This window comes from Equus quagga, unplaced genomic scaffold (genome assembly GCF_021613505.1).
Source record: "Equus quagga isolate Etosha38 unplaced genomic scaffold, UCLA_HA_Equagga_1.0 203_RagTag, whole genome shotgun sequence".
Lineage (NCBI taxonomy): Eukaryota > Metazoa > Chordata > Mammalia > Perissodactyla > Equidae > Equus > Equus quagga.
In genome coordinates this window covers 2,951,823-2,974,363 of record NW_025798627.1, presented here as the reverse complement: position 1 = coordinate 2,974,363, position 22,541 = coordinate 2,951,823, and the positions used below count along the sequence as shown (strand labels likewise).

Here is a 22,541-nt window from a genome sequence, read left to right as displayed (position 1 = left end):
AAGAATGTATTCTTTTGTATCTAGCTTCTTTTGCTTGCCATTATGTATGTGTGATTAATCCATGTTGCTATGTGTAGCTATAAACCACTCACTCTCTACTTGCTTTATAGTATCTCATGGCAAAAAGTTTTGTGCGTGGTGTGAGGGAGAGGAAAAAAATTCATTTTTCCCTATAGGCATATTCAATTAACCTACTGCCTTTCCTAATGTCTGTAACTTACTTACATCTGCAAAGTCTTTTTTGCTGTGTAAGGTAACATATTCACAGGTTCCAGGAACTAGGGTGTGGCCATGATTGGAGGGCCATTCTGTCCACCACACTTTTATTTCTTTTTCTTCCCTTATTGCACCAGCTAGCACTTCCAGTCCAACACTGAATAGCAGGGGAGATAGCAGGCATATCTGTCTTGTTCTCACTGTAAATAAAAAAGCTTTTAATGCTTCACTATTAAGTAGGCTGTTTCTCATGGATATTTTGCAGATAATCTTCATCAGATTAATGAAGCTCCTGTCTATTTCTAGTTTGCTAAGAATTTTTTTTGAATTATAAATGGGCATTGAGGTTTACCAAATACTTTTACTACATTGATTGAGATGTTAATCTGATACTTTTCTCCTTTTTCTGTTAATGTGGTAAATTACCTTGATAAATTTTCTAATGTTAAACTACTTGGTACTCCTGGAATACCCTCATTCAACTGTGATACTTTACCTTTTTTAGTATACTGTTGCACTTAATTTGCCAATATTTTGTTTACTATTGTTAGTACTTTTGGATGGATGCTTTCAATTTTAAAAAACATTCTTTTTTGTTCTACCTTGAGCAATATAAGAACTGTAGATTATATTGAAAAAAGAGTGGATCCTTATCCTCAAGCACTTTAAAATCTTCTGGAATGTATCCACATTGATCTAACCACATAACGGCTTTTTTTGCTTCTATCTAAAATTTTTTGTGATTTCTTTATCTAAATGAAATGAAACACATCTGGGGGTTGGGACAAGACAAAGACTCTTATAGGAACCATACATTTCAACAGACAAGCCCATTCATTTATTTCCTCCATTTTTGACAGTTGGCAATAATCCTGAGTCCATCAGGATGGAGCTGGGTCTACTATATAGTGAGCAATACCTAGTACATTATATCTTCTTAATAAACATGCAGTGACATTAAAAATGAAACCAGTAGATGGTGCCACTGTAGGTAACAGTCTGCTTTTTTCATTCCAATAGTAAAGAATGTTTTCTTTTTAAGTACTATGCAGAAAAATCTCTTGGGATTGCAGTAACTGCACATACTAATAACTATTTACTCCTTCATCCTACTCCTGACACGGCAGGTCCCCAAAGTCACCAAATATTTAAACCAATATGTCTCAAAGTTATCAGAGAAAAGCACTAGAGTTGAATTGGGAGATTCAGATGGGTGTTCTCTCTACATTCAGACCGCGAATCTTTTTCATTTTTATTTTAGCAAGGTTTGAATTGTTATTCCTCTGTGTTTTGAAAATTAAAGCCCTTTTAAGCAGAGAAGTGACATCATACAAGATGAGAAGAAATAATGGATAATTTTAATGAAAATTAAAGAAGCTTAGATGTGATGTCAGTTGGTTTAACTTTTCACCTCCCAGGCCATTATTAGTTCATTGATAAAATGTGAATGGCATCCACAAAGGCTTTGATTATTAGCGAGTCTTTATACAACTCTGGGGCCTAATCACCACTATAAGTTGGCATTTAAGACATAAACTGGCAGGCCTCCTGGATTTCGTGCTATTTAAAATGTATCAGTCCCCTGTCCATTATCTACATAGCTATCAACAAAAGCCCTGGTCTGAGAGCTAATTCAGTTGAAGTTCTGTACCACAAAACACTTGATTGCATTAAATAACAGACATATTGAAATGGTGACAGGTAGTCAACCCTGTAAAATATTCAGGGTCATGGGTGGTACATTTGATCAATTCCACTTGCTGAGCATATACAGTTCTTTGTGTATTGCCAGGAAAACAATAATACTTGCCTCATGTTTCCATGGTGACTTCTGAGAGCAATTCTCAAGTTTAAGAGCTACCTCTTCTAATCAACTATAATTTTCATCTAGATGATATTCTCAGGTTACCCTGAATTATATTATCATCATCTTAATCTACTCTCTGCCTCGTACAAGGTGAAATTTGCCTGGGGCAACAGAGGTTTATTTGAGGAGTAGAGGTAGGTGGGAGAGGAACGTAGAAGCTGAGGGACACGGTAATATGATTTTAAAAATTGCAGAAAAAGAGAACAAAGCAGACAATAAATTTGAATACAAAATTATTAATTTTTTTTTCCCAAGGAAGATTAGCCCTGAGCTAACTACTGCCAGTCCTCCTCTTTTTGCTGAGGAAGACTGGCCCTGAGCTAATATCCGTGCCCATCTTCCTCTACTTTATATGTGGGACGCCTACCACAGCGTGGCGTGCCAAGTGGTGCCATGTCTGCACCCAGGATCTGAACCAGTGAACCCAGGCTGCTGAGAAGCGGAACGTGCGAACTTAACTGCTGTGCCACTGGGCCAGCCCCCAAAATTATTAATTTTTAATAATTAAAAAATTATGCAACAGAAAAAGTATTCTGCTTTGGAAGGGCATTTTGCTTACCTGGTCTTATTCTCCGCAAAAGCTGTGCAAGCCAACATACACGTCTCTTTGGAGACCATTTTTAATGTTAAATTACAGTATAGATTTCCCATTCTAAGCATCAACTAACATTGTAGAGATTCTAGCCCAGTCAATAAAATACACAGCTTTAAAGAAAATTTCCACTGATTCAATTAAAGCTAATCTTGGTGGGTTTCTGAAACACTAGTTAAACATCACAAAGACTACTTCTGGCTAATGAACATTAAAAGAATCAGCACAGATTTAAGTAAGTGGGTAAAGAAAGCTGTTATTATTTTAAGCAAAATTAAACCAGATGGGAGAGACTGACACACATGTATTCAGATATGTGCCTGCCTCACATTTAATCTTTTATGAATGGCTGATCCCAGATGGCAATGGATTCAGGAGCACAATTTGAGATACAGCATCCATTTTCCAATGTACTATGTCAGTTACAACTTTCCTATTTAGTGGATGATGCAAATATTACCAAAGGGAAAGAAACCACCACAAAAACAGGTTGTCTGATATTTTGAAAATGAGAGTGTTGGTCAATTTATCAAACCAAGTCCAAACATCACCCGCATTCTCCATCATTCAATTCATTTCAGGTTTGGTCTACCTTCCATACTCACACGAATGGAGGGTGATGAAACAAGAAATCTAAAGAGACAAACACATTATGCTGACGAGTGTCAGTCAATCTCTCATTAACCACTAAACCCAGAATGGGACATGCCCTTCCCTGAGCTCTCACAGCATGTCACCTGTACCTCTTCTGGGACAGCACATTTTATCTTGGATAATGATAAGAATAACAGAAACACAGAATTCTAATAGAGCAACTATAGTACTTTATCACTGTTATTTATTTGCATGCTGATTTCCATGACTGGACAGTAAACTCCCGGATGCAGCAGCTTCTTCATCTTTCTAGACCTGGCATACAGCATAGTGCCCAGCAGATAGAGATACATTAAATGCATACATAATAATAGCTGCTACTTGTACCTACCACGTGCTAGGCACTGTGCTAGACTCTTCGCTTACATTATTCCATTTAATCTTCAGAACAACTTAATCTCCATTTGACAGATTAGGCAAGATACAGAGGCTCACAGAAGTGAAGTAAAATGCTTAAAGACCTTGCAGGTAGGTAATGACAGAGTTGGCATTCCAACCCAGGCCTATGTGATGCGAAAGTCCTTGACTTTTCAACCACACCACACAGGCCCTCCTCTGGCCCAGTTCCCGTAGGCTCTGGCCTGAGTCCTAGGGTGGGAGGTCTAAGGAAATGGTCCATAGCACTGCAGGAGGTGGCTGAGTGCAGACTCCACACACTGGGCACAGCCGTTGGCAGCCTCTGCACCGCCATTCGCGGGCAGCGGTGGGAGCAGTATCTTTCCTGGACACCTGTGACCAAATAGCTTTTGACTGCTAACAGTAGTGGGAGATACACTACAGCAAGTAAGAAGGGGAAAGGAGGAAAGTAGCAAGTGTCCTTGGGAGCCAAAGAAGCACACAGAACACATGGGAAACATGCCCAAAACTCTTCAGAAGGAACTGAAGCCAAAGCTTTGGCAGGATAAGTGGGAACAGGGCAAGAGAAATAATTTGGGGATGTTATTATAATCCTACTATTACCCTATGGGGAACTAGGAAATATGAGTGACATTTTGAGCCAATATTCATATAGCATGTTTTATCTCCCATACTAAATTATAATGTCCTTGAAAGTAATATTCATATTTAATATATTTCTATGTCAGCCATGGTTTCTAGCACATTGCCCTATAATTTACTCTGTATCTCTACAGAGTAGCCATCCTAGAAGCAGCTAATGTAAGAGAAGTCACGCCTTGGAAGTTGTCCCAGTGGACTACCAGGTCAGTTTCCATGGAGTCTAGGAACAATAGCACCAGTGGTAAGGGTTTATCTAGCCTTGTCCAGGGGAGAGAACTCCTGGACAGGCTGCCAAGGGTGTTCTGATTGCTGAGTCTCGAGTAGGAGAGGATAACATGAGAGCTTGAGTTCACTGACTTTTACTCAATTCCTTTGATTTTAATTCTATTCAGGAAGAAAACTTCCAATCTTTATTCAGTTTATAAGACTGGATCTTCCACTTGGAAGGGAATGTAGCTGTAGCAAATGATGTGAATCCCCAGTTCTCTTAGCAGTTGGACTTTTCACTGTAAATTCATAAAGGATGTTCTTGCTTATCAAGTAATATCACTGACAATGGGGACTAATAAAGTTTATGAACTTGTAAAAGCTGATATGTTGACCCTGACTTCCAACCTCACCAACTGCTACTACCAGCAGAGCCTTAAAAAGACCAAAACACAAGAAATACAGGAGTATCACCTTTACTGTAATATTCCTTTCACTTAAAAAATATATTTTCAGGGAGAATGATCCCAAAACCATACTGCTTGTCTGAATGATTGCTTTGGGTTATTTCTTACTACAGGTTGTCTCATATCAATGTGAGGAATTTGAGACCCAGAGAAGATTGCTATTAACTAAAAAAACCTTTATGGAATTAAAAAAATATTTTGTGTGTGAAATAAATCATATGTTTGGAAAACTATAAATTTCTCCTAGAAAAAAAATGCTATGAAGTTGTGACTGTATATTAAATTGCCTTCCCAGGGACCGAGTGAATTTTATTGTTTGATACTAACAAAACTAGTTTTCCAAGTGCTGAATGGTCCACAGAATTTAAATCCAGTGGACCACTGAGGTTATAGGGATCTGCTCTTATGAGAAAATAAATCTCAGTTATTGCTGAGCTATTCGGTTTTTCCAAATATCTCCTTTTAGCTGTTACAGCTGGCTGGGCCTCTACCCTCCTTTGGAATCTTAGAAAGGCTCTTTGTTCTTTGTGAGTATCACAACCCCTTGACCTGAAGCACAGGTGTGTGTGTGAACTCTTATTCTGACTAATAAAATGCTCAAGCCTCTACATTTCCTGGTATTGAATGAAGAGCAAGAAGGGAAGGGATTATCAAAGGGACTCGGTCTAGACTTTACAAGTGAGGAATCTTTGGCAGCTGCAAGGATAAACCATCTTTGGAGAAACCATCTTGCTGGGAAGTCACTCCTCCCCCGTGATTTCTAGGCTGGAAGGGGTCATTCCTGGCAGCTGTTATCATAAAGAGAGTGAGGCCAAGCCAACAGCAGCTGTTACAAAAATACTGAACACAGATTTCAGGAGGAAGGCTGGGTCTACGTAAGAGTGCTTTTATGAAAATATGCACAGAAGTCCAGGCATTGGCGCTGCAGATTTCAAACTGGGATGTACTTGAGAGCTCTAGCTGGGTTGTTTTACCCCTCACTGGGCGAGGAATGCTATAAGGTGGTTGTGCTCTCCTCACAAAAAAGAAAATGCAGACTGCTAGTCAAGACAAGGCTTTCCAAAGAAATGGATGACATACGCATAACTATTATTGGTATTATCTGAGGTTCTCCTGCTTCTCTTTGACAAAGCTTAAAGACAGCTCATCTCAGTAACATCTTGGTTGGATGTCACTGCCTTGGTTGACGTGGAATTTGATGCTCTGCGCAGCTTTGTCTTCGGCAGTCCTCCAGACAGTGAGGTATAATGGTTAAAAGTTTGGAATTTAGAGTCAGATAAACAAGAGTCTGAGTTCTGGTTCTACATCACACCAGCAGTATGACCCAGGGCAAGCGATGTGATTTCTTTGTACTTTAGGATATTTGTATGTGAAATAGAGATAAAAATAGGAGTTACTTCAGTGTTGTTGTGAGAATTAAATGAGATGATGCAGGCACAGGGCCTAGCCCAACAAGCTTGCAATAAATGTTCATTATTATGACTTGAAGCATGATTGCCATATTTCTCCCCTATGAGAAAAGACTCTGAAAGAGAATTAGGGTTTGTTGAATTAGGGTTTTGTTTTGTTTAAGGGATTGATTCTTTTAAGGAATGAGGGTCTGATGACCTCATATAGTTCATCAAAGTTCCATGAACTTTGGTGACATAGAGTTCAGAATGTCCCTCCATTTTTTTTAGATCTTCTTGGATTCCTTTCATCAGCACTTTGCAATTTTCAGCATACAAGTTCAATATTTCATTTTTTGGCAGTTGTAAGTAATATTGTATTTTTAATTTGATGTCCACATGTTCACCCCCAGTAAATAAAAATGCAATTGACTTTTGTATGTTTATCTTGTATCCTACAACCTTGCTGAACTCACCTTCAAGTTCTAGGAGTTCTTCTTGATTCCTTGGGATTTTCTATTTAGACAACCATGTCTTCGGAAAATAGGGAAAGTTTTAGTTTTTCCTTTCTGATTTTTATGGCTTTTATTTCCTATTCTTCCCTTATTACTCTGGCTAGAACTTCCAGCACAGTGTTGAATAAGAATGGGGAAAACAGACATCCTTGCCTTGTTCCTGATTTGGGGGGAAAGCATTCAGTCTTTCACCATTAAGTAGAGTGTTAGCTGTTCTTTTTCAAGTTGTTAGGTGTTTTTTTTTTTTATCATGTTGAGGACCTCTATTCCTATTTTTCTGAGAATTTAAAAAAAATCTTGAATGGGTACTGAATTTTGTCAAAATATTTTTCTGCATTGTTTGACATAATCATGCGATTTTTCTTCTTTAGCCTTTTAATATGATGAATTACATTGATTGATTTTCAAATATCAAAATAGGCTTTCCCTGTAATAATCCCTCTTGGTCACAGTATATAATTCTTCGTATATATTACTGATTTCTATTTGTTAATATTTTAAGGGTTTTGCACCCATATTCATGAGAGATATTGGTCTATATTTCTCTTTCGTACCGTCTTTCTTTGGTTTTGGTATCAGGGTATTAGGCTCACAGATGCACTGGAAAGTGTTCCCTCCTCTTCCATTTTTCAGAAGAGATTGTGTAGAATTGCTGTTAATCCTTCTTTAAATATTTGGTTGAATGCTCCAGTGAAATCACCTGGACCTCAAGATTTCTTTGGGGAGAGTTTTAAAAATTCAATTTCCTAAATGGTTATAGGGCTAGTCAAAAGATCTACTTCACAACGGATAAGTTGTGGTAGTTTGCGTTTTTTGATGAATTGGTCCATTTCACCTGAGTCAAATTTATGCGTGCAGAGCTATTCAAAATACTCCTTTATTACCCTTTTGATGTCTGTGAGGTCTATAGCGATATCCCATTTCATTCCTGATACTGGGAATTTGTATCTTCTTTCTCTCTCTCTCTGTCAGTCTTAGTAGACATTTGTTAATTTTTTGATCGTTTCAAAGAACCAGATATTTGTTTCATTGATTTTCTCCATTGTTTTTCTTTCTTCAATTTTATTTATTTCTGCTTCCATCTCTATTATTTCCCTTTTCTGCTTATTTTGGGCTTATTTTGCTCTCCTTTTTCCAGACTCTTGAGATGGAAACTTAAACGTAAGCACTTAGCACTATACATTTTTTCCAGCACTAATTAAACCATGTTGCTATATTTTCATCTGCTGTATTTTCATTTTCATTCAGTTCAATGTTTTCTTTAAATCTTCCCTTGAGATATTCTCTTTGACCCACGGATTATTTAGAAGTCTGCTATATAATTTTCACTTCTGGAGATTTTCCTGGTACCTCTCTGTTATTGATTTCTAGTTTTATTCTATTGTGGTGGCAGAACACACTCTATATGATCTCAATTCTTTTACATTCATTGAGGTTCATTTTCTAGTTCAGGATATCTTGGTGAATGTTCCATGGGCACTTGAAAAAAATATGTATTTTGTTGTTGGGTGGAGTGTTCTAAATGTCGATTAGATCCTCTTGTTTGATGGTATTATTGAGTTTTTCTATATGTTTGATGAGTTTCTGTCTAGTTGTTTTATCAGCTGTTGAGAGAGAGGTGCTGAAGTCTCCAACTGTAATTGTGGATTTCTCTATTTTTTGTTCTATCAGTTTTTGCTTCACATAGATTGTAGCTCATTGTTTGGTGCATACACACTTAGGACACTCTCCTTGAATGGGTTCCATTCTTTACTGGGCTGTCTTCCTGACATCTTCCTCATTGGCCTCCAGCCCCATCTGGACTGCTTTTCTGCCCTGCTCAGACCTGCCTAATGGGTTTGTAACTGAGTAGAAAGAAAGGGAGGAAGGAAGAAAGGACAAAAAGAGGGAAGGAAGGCCAGATTATCTTTTTTTTTTTTTAATGCTAACTTTTAAACTACCTTCTCTTTAAGAAATCTCCCTTTCTCCTGTATGGAGTCCTTAGAAGCTCCTATATCAGGAGCAATAACTCCTCTTCTTTGAGCCCCTTAATGCTCACTATCTATCTGGAAGAAATTACAGAAAATGTACATGTGTGGTTTTAATTTGGTGGATGTCTTCATACCAGTTTGACAAATTTAGTATAGGTTTTTAGATCTTGAAGAAGAAAAAAAATGGGAGGAAGATCGCAATAAAACGAATTGGTGTTGAGAAGTAATCAAATCTAAAGAAAAGGTCAAGCCACAGAAATGTAAATTTTCATTTCCTCTCTCTCCTTTGTCTTCTATGAAATATCTACATAACAAACAGGGCAGTCACCACAATACGTATAAACTAGCATTTAAGTTTGACCACTATCAGGCTTAATCATCACAAGTGTATTTCACTTGTTCACCAATTTTTGGCACCTGATAAATGCTTGGCATTACTAGAACCTATGTCTTGTAAAGCTGATATTTAAACTCACATATATTTAAAGGATAATAGTTTCTTTTTCTTCAGAACTCGGCATTAATCTTTCCTAAAACCGTGACTCTACGTGTGTGACTTTGTACTGAACCAGTGAATCGTGGGGTGTAATCAAACAATAACCTTATTCTCCTTTTCCCTAGGCCGTCTCTGATAAAATCTCCAACAAATAATAGAAAGTTCTCTGGGCACTTTAGTTACAAACCTAACTTCATGTCAGGAGCTAATAGGTCTATTCTAGTACAGTAATCACAAACTCTGAACACTGTTTAATGGTGAAGCTTTTCTCTGCTTCCCCCAAAGGCTGCAGCGGGGAAGGAGACAAGGCTGACTTCCCTGTTCCCCAGCTTAGGGCTTCTCCTCCTCCTTTCCCCTCATTGGCTGCCTCTGCTCCCCCTAAGACTGAAGGGGAGAGGGAAAGGAGGACAGAGAAGGGGACAGGGACAATGGTCTTAAGTGACTGGCAACTTTCTGGCAGTGATATTCTCTGACCAGGTCAGATGTTTAAAACTGTCTCTCTGGGATGTTTATTTAGGTTCTCCGGCAGGCCGCCATCACTGGGGCCATTTGCCTGCAGTACCCTCTCCCTTGGTGAATGCACCTCTCTGTTTACATTCCCCTCTCCCCACTAGGCATCCTTGGTCTCCCTACTCTTCCAGGCAGCCGTCTTGCGTGGGATCCAGGAGGACTCCAGGCCAGCTCTTGCCTTGGCTCACATTTGGATATTGGGAAACATACACTTTTGACCCATCCATGTGGGGCGGGGGTGGAGTATTTCTCAAACATAGCCCTCTTTTTATTTAACTTCCTGGCAGGCAAGCTCTGGTCAGAGCCACTTAGTCTTTAGATTTATCACATGCCAGTCCACTCGGCCCTTCATTGCGTGGGACACACATCAGATATCCAAGCAATCTCCTTGAAACTTCTCTCACTGGGCTTGGTATCAGGAGAAAGCATCCTTTCTCCCCTGCTATGGGGGCAGGGAAGCATGGGGGGTGGGAGGGATTCTCAGCAGAGCTATCTCCAAAGAAAGCTGCCCTCTGATATTCAACTTCTTAAATGGGTAAGGGGGCCATGGATTGAAACACTAGTGTCATACTTCGACATGTAGGAACAATGGCTCCACAGCCCTGGGCTCCCAACTGAATGTAAAACTGAAATTGTTTATTTTAATACATCCTCTTGATGGTTCTTTCATCAATTGCCAAATTCACTCATGGTAAAGCCAAAAAATTTTTTTTCTGCTATATTACAAAGAAATAAATGGAACATTTTGTCATAAAATATTGTCTATCCCATTGTTCTGAGCATAGACTAACATCCAAATTCTGATCCAAAATTTCTGGGCTTATATTTATATCCGTAGCAGTGAGTAGGCTGCCAGCAGCATCAAATATCTGTGCCCACCCCTCTGCTCCCCCCATTAATAAGAGTTCCTCATAAGATTTTGTTTCTCTTTGGCTGAATTAAATAGAAGAAAAAACAAGACCAGCATTGCTGAGGTTTCTACTGCCCATTGGAAGTCTGCCTGCTAGGAGGCCGTGTGCACCCCTAGGTCCATCTCTTAGTGGCACTTCTGGGGACAGAAAAAAGCCATCAGAGACTGGTTTGGGGCTGGGGTTCAAGTTTTCTGGGTTTTCATCTTCTCATCTTCAGAAGACTGCTTAGTAGCTCTCTCCTTTTTTTAACTCCTCCTCTATATCCTGCTGTCTTAGTCTTGAGAAGCTTAATTAGACCTTGCCAATGAAAGTACATCTTATACAGAGCCAACTTGTAATGGTTTCCTAAAGTCCTGTGATAAACACAAGAAACAACCCAAAAGACTGAATAGTTTGCTTGAAATCGGCATAATTTCAGTGTTCAGTTGCCCAAGATATAGTTGTCTTCAGAGAACCCCAGAAACTCCTAGAATACACATGCAGGGGCATTTGTCACCCCCACGTACTCTCAGAGTGAAGTTCAAGTTAGCTCATAACAGTGAAAGGGGAAGAAGATCCCAGGGCAGCAGCCAGATTCCAAGTGACTTGGCGCTGTAAACTCCCGGACTGAATTTTATCAGAGGCCTACATTTTTCAAATAATCTTTCTAAATTTTTATAGGCAATTTATGCAATTATATTGGCAAATACATTTTTCCATTTCAATAACAGAGCCACAGAGATCTTTATGTTCACAGGCAAATCTTTAATATTGTAAAAGAAAAGTAGCATGCCCATACAAACTCACAAATTCCAAATAGGGGCATGATTCTCTGATTTTTCTCTTGAGTCAGTAAGAATGCATTCCAGATAAAGGAAAAGGGAGGCACAGAGCTCTCCTTCACCAACTCCCTCACTTCACTCAAACATAAATTTTATTCAGACACAAGATGCTGTACTAGCCAAGTCTACTCCATTCTGCTTTGATATTTTGAGCCCAATTGAATATGACTGATCACAGCTCTCAGCATACATTTGTGGGCAGATTTTTGCTTGCACACATAGTACATACATCTTTGATCAAGACCAGCTGAGAATACTGGCCTCAGTAGGCAGACTTGCCAGAATTCTGATCCTTGGCTATTCTATCAAGGCTAGGGGTTCATACTACTTTCCAGAAGATTTTTGCTCATGGAATAAATTCCGTATAAGTTTATATAAGAGAAGTAGAGTAAAAACAACTAGATAATTTCTGTTTCTTTTTGATTATAGCAGAACAGATTGAACACAAAGTACAGTTTATAAATTCTAAGCTTATGATCACAGAGAAGACCCACAAACCGTGAACGCCAAGTAAATGCATACCAAGTTAAATGTCAAACAAAATATGCATCAAAACTAATGATACATATTTAATGATATCATAATTACAGTAATTGCTCAACTAGATGGAAAGAGAGGCAAAAGACAAATTTTACCAGCCTCACAAATCAGCTGGCTCTGATGGCCACCCATCCTCTTCTAATTTGTTAAAAGGAGGACCTCGATGTGGATTGGGGTATTTATATCATGAGATGGGGGAGAAGATTGGTATGGCAGTGGTGAGTCTTAGAAACGTACCTCCTAGGACGTATCAGTTAGTTGGTTTGTTTTCCTAATGTCTAGTACCCAAAGAAATGGGAATTTTAAGGAATAGGAGGGCATTGTGTTCCTAGAGAGAGAATATAAATTAGAAAAGATGCCCCTCAAAAAACTCACTTCTTGTATCAAGCAGAGGCCTTATTCTCATCACAAGGAAAAAACATTTTTTTTGTATCTATATGAGATGATGGATGTCAACTAAACTTATTGCGGTAATCATTTGACAATATATGTAAGTCAAGTCATACAGTTATACAGTGCTGTAAAGAAAGTATATCTCAACGAAACTGAAAGAAAAAAATAATTGAAGGGTGTAGTGTATGCAAAATTCCTGTTATGTGGTGAACACGCAGTAAATGCCATTGGTGATGGTCCCCTCCACTCCCAAATCCATTCCCAGCTGGGTGAGCCAGCGGTGGGGATAAGACACTGGCAATGGTCTGGCTCTATGACGCCACTCCTATGGGAGAGCCCAGGAACGTGTTTTGTTTTGGTTGGGAGGGGGTAGAGTACACAAATGCTTATAGCCTGCTTAGGATCTTTACTTAGTTGAATCACGCCCAAGAGGAATTTTAGGATGCATTCCAAAATGGAAATACATGGAACTTTCCATCCAACTATAATCATTCAGGAAAATGAGAATTTCCATTCCATCTGTGTTATAAATGACCCACTGAAGTTCTCTCCTAAAAGCAAACAATGGTGACATTTCTACCAATTTATATTGAAAATCTGGTACCCTTCTGCTGACGGTGCAAATTAAGATCGATTAATACCTCCCCCTACTTGTTTTTGAATGTCTTATAATTGCCAAGAATAATCATCTCTTTGTAAATTACACAGGGCAAGTGTTGATCTAATCACAGGAGTAATTTCACTATGAGACAGAACCTGTGAAATCTTGTGGACAGAAAACCTTTTCATTGAATAACAGAAATAACGGCCCTGAGGCGGCTTTCCTGAAAAACGAAAATAATGAGTAGTATATCATTTACACAGAAAGAAGGTGTTACATGATAATCATTCTCAGAGTTACCGTACTATGGGATTAAAGATAACTCATCAAAGTACTTTAAAACAGCACAAGTTATTAAGGCTATAAAAGCAAACTTTGCAATAAAAGTTGATACGTCTAAGCATAACACACAGTTTTCATAGTGAAAACGGATTAAAGACAGCCGTGGCTTATGCACGTTTTGGAATGCATGCTCATAATGGGGAGTTACGGTAGTAAACCTTCCCTCTGCCACTGATTGCTGCACACATACACACACACACACTTTGTGAGGAACCTTTCTTATGTGGCATCTAAACACAAAGTCCTATTTGCTTATAGGTCTAATCAACTTCCACAGCAATGCTGCTGTTAGAAGGCAGAAGTGATATTTCCTTCTACCTTAACCAGTTCTTACCAAGCTTTCACTCTATGTTGAAAAGCCTTGGGTGGTGCTGGAGCTTTAGCCTGCAATGGAAGGCAGCATGGTGCGGTAAACTTTTTTTTTTTTTAAATCAGGAATCCTGATTCATGGTCCTCCTTCTTCCACAGACCAAAGCCATGACTGGACACACCAGTTAATACGCCTGTGCTTTGCTTTGCTCATCGATAAGATAAGGGACTGCCCCCTGGCCACTTGTGCTTCTACATTAAAATCCATGTTATAGAGGCTATGAATCACTGGCTTCCTACATCTTTCCATGGAATGGGGTGGTTTTAAAATATGCCCACAACTTCTTTGACACTTCTTCCTTTGAAAGGTGGAGTCTACCGCACTCTCTGGTTTTGTGACTGCCACAATGAAGAGACACAGCAGAAGTGACCCTGTGTGACCTTCAAGGTTAGATCATTAAAAGTGATATGGTCTCTTTCTCTCACTTACTCTCACTCTTGCTCTCTCCCCCTCTCTCCTGGGCAGATGCCTTAGCCACCAAGTCAGATATCCAGCTACTCTGAAACCCCCATGCTAGAGAAAACCACATAAAGAAACCATATAGAGACTGAGAGAGGGGCCCAAGGAATGTCAGTTGTTTGAATCTTCCAACCCAGATTACTGACATATGAGTGGAGACGCCTTTGAGATTATGCCAGCCCCAGCCACTGTCTGACTGCAGTCTCACAGGAGACCTTCAACGAGAGCTACTCAGCTAAGCCGTTCCTGCATTCTGGACCCACAGAAACAGCGAGCGCTCATAAGTGATTACTGTTGTTTTAAGTCACTTACTTTTGGGGTGATTTGTTACGCAGCCACAGTAACTGGAAGAGGAACTACAATGGAATCAAAACGAGAGGGGGAAAAATGCCATCCCCTAGGTCAAACAAGGAAATCCTTAGCATCCACAAGAACCACAGAAAAGAAGACTTCAAAGTCTTCAAGAATGACCAAGGTAGGTATGATTCACCAACGAATGCCATAAAAACAACACTAGAATGATCACCTTTTTATTTCCAAGTTGGGTGACCTTTATGAACATTTTCCCACATCCATAGTTAAAAGAAATATAGTAAGAATGATCCTAAGTGGAACCACTTAGAGGCAGTAGCAAAACCAAAGGGAAAAGAAACAGCTCAGGCATCATCAGTCATTTCTACGTGGGCACTGACACCATTGCTCATCGACTTTCTGCTTCATGCCTTTCTCAACAGACTGTGCAGCTGATAAAGTGCAAGTGCTTCCCCAAACACACGTTCAAGTAACCCTGAAAAGTAGGATTCCTCCTTTTAAAGGGACAAGGTAAAGAACTGGAGTCCCGTCAGCAAAGATGGTGCCTATCATTGGATGAGAGACAGTGACTTTGGGATACCCCATGTATCCTGCTGAAGCTGAACCAAGGCCGATGCCCAGGAGATGGCAAATTGTGCCCTGCAGGCAGGATTCAGCCACAAGCCCACATTTGTTCATCCTAGCACACCTAGTGTTTTGGAAACAGGAAATTTCACATAAAAAAGTCTAGATTTCTAGCTTCTCTTGAAACACTGGAGATCTGGCAACCCTGGGTATGCATTTCCACCTGCCAAGCAGCTGGAACTGACTAGTTGTTTCTCCCTTTAGACAGAACATGTCCTCCTATTTGCTACAATCCCCACCACTCCCTATTGTTCTATACCTGGGTTCACTTCATTCATCTACTTTATATTTATGGTCCCTTTTGGCCTTTGAATTAGAGTTTCAGACTCCTCTGAAACACTCCAGGTGTTTCTTGATCACTATAGGTTTGAAATTATTAGTGGTTTGGAATTTCCAGTAAATTCTGCTGTGGTACCCTTGTCAACTTCTGTCCCTGACTACAAATGTGGGACCATGACAAACTCATACGCTAACAGCCATGTAACTCATCTTACAACACTGTTATCGAATACTGGGGTGCTAAGCATGCTGCCGGAAATACATACTGAGTTTATTTGAGACATCCAAATTATCTTTAAAACCCAAACTATGTCCACACACAGGTCTAACATTCCCAGTTCAAATTAATGTACAAAAGAGTTAAGTGTCTGTCAGCTCTGAGATTAGGCTGGACAGAAGTGGAACAAAGAGACCTACACATGGTAAAGTGAAACAATTTAATCACTTACCACAGAATATCTTCAAGGATATTTCTAGTGGAGACTTAATTAGGCAGTGAGGGCACTTGCTGAGAAATACGACCAGCATTTCCAGGTTTAGGTACAGGTGTGTGTGTGTGTTAGAGAAAACAAAACAAGACAAAATAACTCACCAATTCCAGACACTGTCTGTGGCCATAGGCGGCAGCATAATGTATGCTATTGTAGCCTTCCTTGTCCCGGATAGACGGATTTGCATCATTTTGAAGTAGAAACTCTAGACAGCTGTAAGTAGAAAGATGAGGTGTTATTTTAGAAATATATCTGGACCAAAAGGGATAATTAATGTAAATTTCCTCCTATTATGAATGCTCCACAAAGCACTCTGTGAGTTTAAGTGCTTCCTTAAAAATCCTACAGCAGTGAGGTTTTATGGACTGAAAGTTTTATGTGTGTTTTCTGTAGCACTCTTTATTTCAGCTTAAAATAGCTATTCTAGAATTCAGGAAAGGCTTTAGGAATAAGAGGGTAATTGAGGTTTTTTCCTTCTCATCTTAGGTACAGAACATATCTGTCATCAAGATTACTGAATAATAAGTTTTAGACAGAGCTACATGTTCAAAAGATGAAGTCTCAAATGTAACAAAGACGTGATCAGGCCGTTGCAACACGGCAAACCCCAAGAGAGGGGCTTTATTTTTAACCTTGCTGTTGGAGACTCTAAGATCAAAACATTAGAAAATGAAAGTTAAAAAGAGTAAGAAAACAAAAGAACCCAAGAATAGCCTAAACAATATAAAAGATAAAAGGAATGGATAAACATTTTAAAAATATAAAAGATTAATTCAGGAACCACATATGAAGGAAGAGGTTTCAATTGCACCATTAGGAATATAGACTAGAATAAAATACTAAGTAATAACTTTTAAAAGCCTTTTCTGACAAAGTTGCTGTACTTTTTCAGAAAAAGCCACAATCTTTGCAATAGGTTAGAGGAAGGGGCATGGCTCCACCTTTGCTAAAAAGCCCCAAACCCCAGGACACAAGGACTCAGGGACGTAATGAGTTCTGTTCGGGCTATTGCAGATGGAAGAATCCTGCTGGTACAAAAGGAATGACGAGGCACCGTACTCCATAAGTTCCATTTTATTTCTGTGACAGTGGGACAAGCACGTCCTTTACAAGGCCAAGTTGATTCAATTTCATACTCAAATCACAATGTTAAGATTTTAAATATAAGCCTGTACAGTAAATAAGATTTCCCAACGGAAAATTTCTATAGTTTATTCAAAAACTTTAAAATGACATTTACCTATCTTTTGGCACAAGACAAGAGGGGTAATACATCACATACAAAGACATATCACAAATCCCATATAAAGACAATTAAAACAGATATTTTATTTCTAGAAAAACAGATGAAAGGCATAAATTTCTTATACCAAATACCTACATATCACGCGATTTATCCATAAAATGCTCCATAATAAATCAAACTATTATTGGAGTGCTGATACCACCTTATAAGGAAGTCCTTTTTTATTTTGGTAATTAAATGCCCATGGACAGGATCCCAGGTGTGACTCATTTTAAACCAAATATGGCTCCTTAAACAAAATCATTCAATAGAAATAGCTTTCTAGTGGACACACAATCCCCGGCTTCTGAAGGGATTACATTCTAAAAACCAGTTGACACATTCAATGTGTAATTTGGAAAACTCTTGGAATTGCTCCCAAAGAGTCGGTTAACCCAGAATAGAGTTGCACTATACTACCAACAGTACTATTAGAAATCACAACGGTACTGCAGAATTTGAATATTCTCCACATTCTTTTTAAAGGAAAATGAATTCCAGCTCTAAGTGGGAGTGCTTATCTTTTCTCCTCCCAGGGCCCTGATTAGCAATTTTGGCACCTAAGCTGCAAAATCCAGAGATGCACATTAGGTCAGGGGAATATGTGGACAAGGGAGTAGCCTCTCTCTGCAGAGAAGAGCTCCCAGACAGACCGGCCCCCACCTCCTCCTGCCTCTCCTGCCCTCTCCATCAGCCCTCAGAGGGCTGCTCTGGCCCAGGGCAAGCTTGCAGTTTCCTGGAGAAGGGAGCATTTTCTGAGGTAGCTTAAAATTCTAGTCTTTTGATATCATTATTTTAATTTTGGAGTATTAGGGCAAAACCTTGGTCGTTCTGCTTTACTCACAGCTGTGTTTCCCGCCCCCACCCTGGCAACAGTGAAAGTTACATCCCACACCTGCACTGGGGCACGCTATCTGACCACACCCTTCCACAATGGTCTGGACACGGGAGGAGAGCCCGGTCAGCAGCGGGAAGACCCAGAGTAGACACGGCATTCAGGTCACAGAGAAACTGGTTCCTCTGACCACAGAAGAGAATAAACAAGCAAGGACAGTGTGTGTGCAGACTCTTAGAGACTACATCCACCGGGTCCAGGGGCAGGACACCAAGTGTGGGCACCATTCACTCATTTGTTCACTTGCTCAGGAAACAGTTACATCAATTGCACACCAGGCACTGCACCGGGCAGAGCACTGATAAACAAATGACAAGCAATAGGCTACACTGGAGTATATGAGGAAGTCATTTGGTGTAAAACTAATTTAGCCTGAACTTGTTTTTCCAAAAGGGCCTGACATGGCGTTGAGCATGCACTGTATATCTGTTTTAAGTATTTACTATGTCCCAAAGACAAGAACAAATGCCCTTAAAGATAAGGATGTAACTTTCCTCACAGTGGCATTTCCTTAAGGATAAGCATCTCCCTAAACTAAGGATTGATTGCTGGCCTGCTGCACCCTGTGACCACCCAGCTCGAGACCACAGACCTGCTACCTGCTGTGTTCATCAACTGCTGTGTGAAATGCTACGCCAGCAAAGCAGTCTCGTGACTGTTGTGAAAGGGACATTCCAATCACAGGTGACACATGCTCTTTGATGGTTTATAACCACTCTGTCAACTCCCAATTCTTTGGAGTGCTCCTTTCCTTTGTGAAAGGACTCTCCCAGGCTATATGGTCCTCAGATCTGGCTCATAATAAACTCAAGCCAATTTTGATTTCTAGATTGGTTATAGATTATTTGCACTGACATCACTGTGACCTGTGGTGCAGGAAGGACTCTCAGAGGATGAAGCATTAGAGCTCCCCATGTATCAACACCCCTGGGTGATGGCAGTCATTCCAGCCCCTATCACAGTAATAGCTAAGCCCCTGTCAGAAGCCACAGAAGCTGTCTGCAGGAAGCAGGGGGCTATCTGTAAGTTGATGTGTGCGTGGCTTTGTGGTGTGTGTGTGTGTGTTTTAGGGAGGGAGGGAGAGTACAACTGGTGCATTTCACACTAAAATCTCAAAACATTTATTTATAGAATCTGCTAAATAGTTATCCCCAGGCCATAAAAGGAGAGCCTAAGGCCCTGAGAAGAGGCTTACTATGTTCTCTGAGGCACATGATACACAGCAGAGTCAGAAATGATATTTAAGACACCTGGTCATAAAAATCTCTGACCAATCACAGTGATGGTCCAGGCAAAGCTTACAATTTTAGAAAGAGTTCCCTGAGTGAAAATAGCGTAATTGAAAGATGTTTTAAAAGAACAGTTTCTTCTTCATTAAAGCAAGTCCACATAACTTCCTCAAGACCCCAAGTGAAACCCAAAAATAGTAAGGCTGGCCCACATGGCAACCCAGAGAAGCAGACAGAGCATCAGTACGTGCACCTCGTGCTTAAGCTGAGAAGAAACTTACGATGCGGCTTCCTTTTCCTTCAGTTCTCGGGCTCTTTCAAGTTCTTCTGAATTTTCATGGGCATTTCCTAAGATAGTCTTACTTCTCAGCATAAGGGAAAGAAAAAAATTACAATTAATTTTTTTTCCCTGAGGAAGATTCATCCTGAGCTAACATCCATTGCCAATCTTCCTCTTTTTTTTTTTGCTTGAGGAAGATTAACCCTGGGCTAACATCTGTGCCAGTCTTCCTCTGCTTTATATGTGAGACACCACCACAGCATGGCTGGTGAGTGGTGTAGGTCTGCACCCAGGATCTGAACCCGTGAACCTGGGCTGCTGAAGCAGAGTATGTGAATTTTTAACCACTAGGCCACAGGGCCAGGCCCTACAATTAATTTTTTTAATGTCAAAGTTGCTAACGACTTGGGTGCAATTTATATCTCAACGATTTTTCTCCCAACCCATAAGATATGAGCACTACTGATTTTTCATTGAGGATATTCCTGGTCCTCTCCAAGGCCTCCCAGTAAATATATTCTCTCCCAAGGAATCCAGTTGAGAACATGACTTTCCTAAAACTTCCACCCAGGTATCAGCGATTTAGTTGACAAATTAGTAGTCCATCCTTCCATAAATATCCTAAACTCCCCAAATGAAAAGGAGGCAATTTAGCTCAAACTTCTCTGACTCCTACCACATTCCTTGCTGCCTCCTTGGCAGCTCAGCATCTCATTTATCCAGGAATGGGGTCCTAGTCACCCCTCATCCGCCAGGGTAATTCTTCATCATCCTGGATTCCTTCTCTACCTCTTAACAGATGGAGACTTGCCCCTCCATTCTATTCCAAGGGACTAGCACAGAGCTTGGCACATGGAAGATGCTCGGTATGCATTTGTTGAGTTAATCACCTGCATGGCTACGGGATCCTGCATGCTACATCGGACTGGCCAATATTATATAAATAGGAAGAGAAAAGCAAGCAGTGTTTTCCAAACTGTGGAAATATGGATCATAATTCTTTACTGAATTCTGAAATCAATTTAGTGGGTTGCAGTCAGTATTATTTTTTAATGAAATAAAAGAAAATATCAGAATGCATCACACATAGTAAAAGTATACATGGCTTTAGGAAATTTTTGTTTCCATTTGACACACATATACATAAAAAATACACATGAGGAGCATGTGCACTGGGTCATGATGCAAAATGTATTTCTTACTGTGGGTCACAGTCTAAAATGTTTGAAAGCCATTGCTCTATGAGAAAAGGAGTTAGCACTGCCCCAGAATCAGTTCCACAGCACAGGGCAGCAAATAACTCAACAGTTCTCCAAACAGGGTTATCAAAAAGTATTATTATGAAGGGGGCCCTGCTCCTTAAGTCTCTGAGAACAATCTCATTAACTGTGGGTGCCTCTCCTACCTTTTCCCCTGAACTGGTTCACTTATTTCTGTTTTCCATTCCTAGCCACCTAGAATCCAAAAGTGTCCAGGACAACCAACTCCCTCCCCTCCAGCTCCTGAAAGAGCATTCACGCCCAGTTTGGAACAATAGTGCCTAGTTTACACATAGTGATGCTGCGCTTGAAGGCTATTGGGATTATGCATAGATGAATATTTTTGACGCATGACATATATATCAGCAAATGTAAGTTTTACAGCAAATGAAGCATTTAAGTGGTGATGATGAAAACTGCTTTATATGACCAGATAAATTACAACAGATTTTGAATGAACTGAAGACCTGGGCTTGACATCTCCGCTTGGCATTCAACCCAAAGAACAGAGAAGGGGAGTAATTGTGCAGAGATGTAATAATCAAACATAAAGAGAGGAGAATGGGAAAACTGGGGCTAGGGATGAAGCAATTCCAACTTCTCTGGGTCTGGGTGAGAGAGGTTCTTTATCCACAGTTTCTGCGAGGCAGTATGAAGAAAAATGAGCAAACCCTCCCCGTTCCCAGCCCTACCCCCAGCGGAAACATGACCAAGGCTGTTTTTACTTTCTATCCATGTCTGATGCAGCAGCATAGTGCAAAGCTGTCCGTCCCCAGTCATCTGTTTCATTAACGTTGGCCCCTGTGGTTACTAATGTCTCAATACAGTGGAAATGACAATTTGCAGCTGCATAGTGCAGAGGGGTCCTGAAAAACAAACAGCAATTTATTACTTCATTCGGCCTGAAAAACAGACCCGTCATCAGCACTAGCATCAACAGCAGTACCCCTAGGGGTGTGGAAAGCTCCTCAGCTCTCAGAGTGTGGAGGCCAAGGGAATGCCCTCCTCTGACTTTACAAGCCGGAACTGAGGCTACAAAGATAGTGGATTCAGACAAGGCCACCCACCTGCAGATTTATCCTTTCTTTGCATTCCTAGGGCCTATCATGGTTCAGGTCTACATTACTGCGTATTTGGACTATTGCAATACCATCCCTATTGGCCTCCTTAGCTCTAATCAAACTCCCATAGAATTTCTAGTTGTTATGAATGAAGAACTGGGTTTTCTAAGGTCCAGTACCCACATGTGACAACCCTGTTCTAAAACCTTCGGTCCTCCCCACTGAGCAAAGTCTTGATTCTGTAGTCCGGAATTGAAGACCTTCCCAAACTGGTCCCCATCTATCTTTATAAAGTCTCTCTCTCTCCCCTAGCTGAGCCCATTACTGCATCCAAACTGAATGACTGAGTTTTTCCTGAGCATGTTCACACTTCCTCTACCTTTCCCTCTGGCATTTTCTTCCCTGGAATGCCCTTTCCTGAACCACTTCCACCCACCAACTTCAAAGCTTCCACCACCAAAACCCCAAAACTTCCTAAGTTCTAGAAGTTCTCTTTCTCTTTTGTCTG

General features: G+C 40.2%; 1 protein-coding gene across 8 annotated transcripts in view; it reads right to left on the bottom strand.

Moving 5' to 3' along the window:
* LOC124233492 (serine/threonine-protein phosphatase 6 regulatory ankyrin repeat subunit B) overlaps positions 1-22,541 on the bottom strand; it is a 291,043-nt gene that overhangs the window by 58,675 nt on the left and 209,827 nt on the right. For 5 of the 8 annotated variants that reach the window (XM_046650630.1, XM_046650625.1, XM_046650628.1 and 2 more), the window contains 3 exons: positions 21,698-21,838; positions 19,715-19,798; positions 16,126-16,237 (listed from right to left, as the gene is read on the bottom strand). In XM_046650630.1, coding sequence (XP_046506586.1) covers positions 16,126-16,237; positions 19,715-19,798; positions 21,698-21,838 — 337 coding nt within the window. The remainder of the gene's footprint in view (positions 1-16,125; positions 16,238-19,714; positions 19,799-21,697; positions 21,839-22,541) is intronic. The other 3 variants (XM_046650631.1, XM_046650626.1, XM_046650629.1) reach the window with 1 other exon arrangement.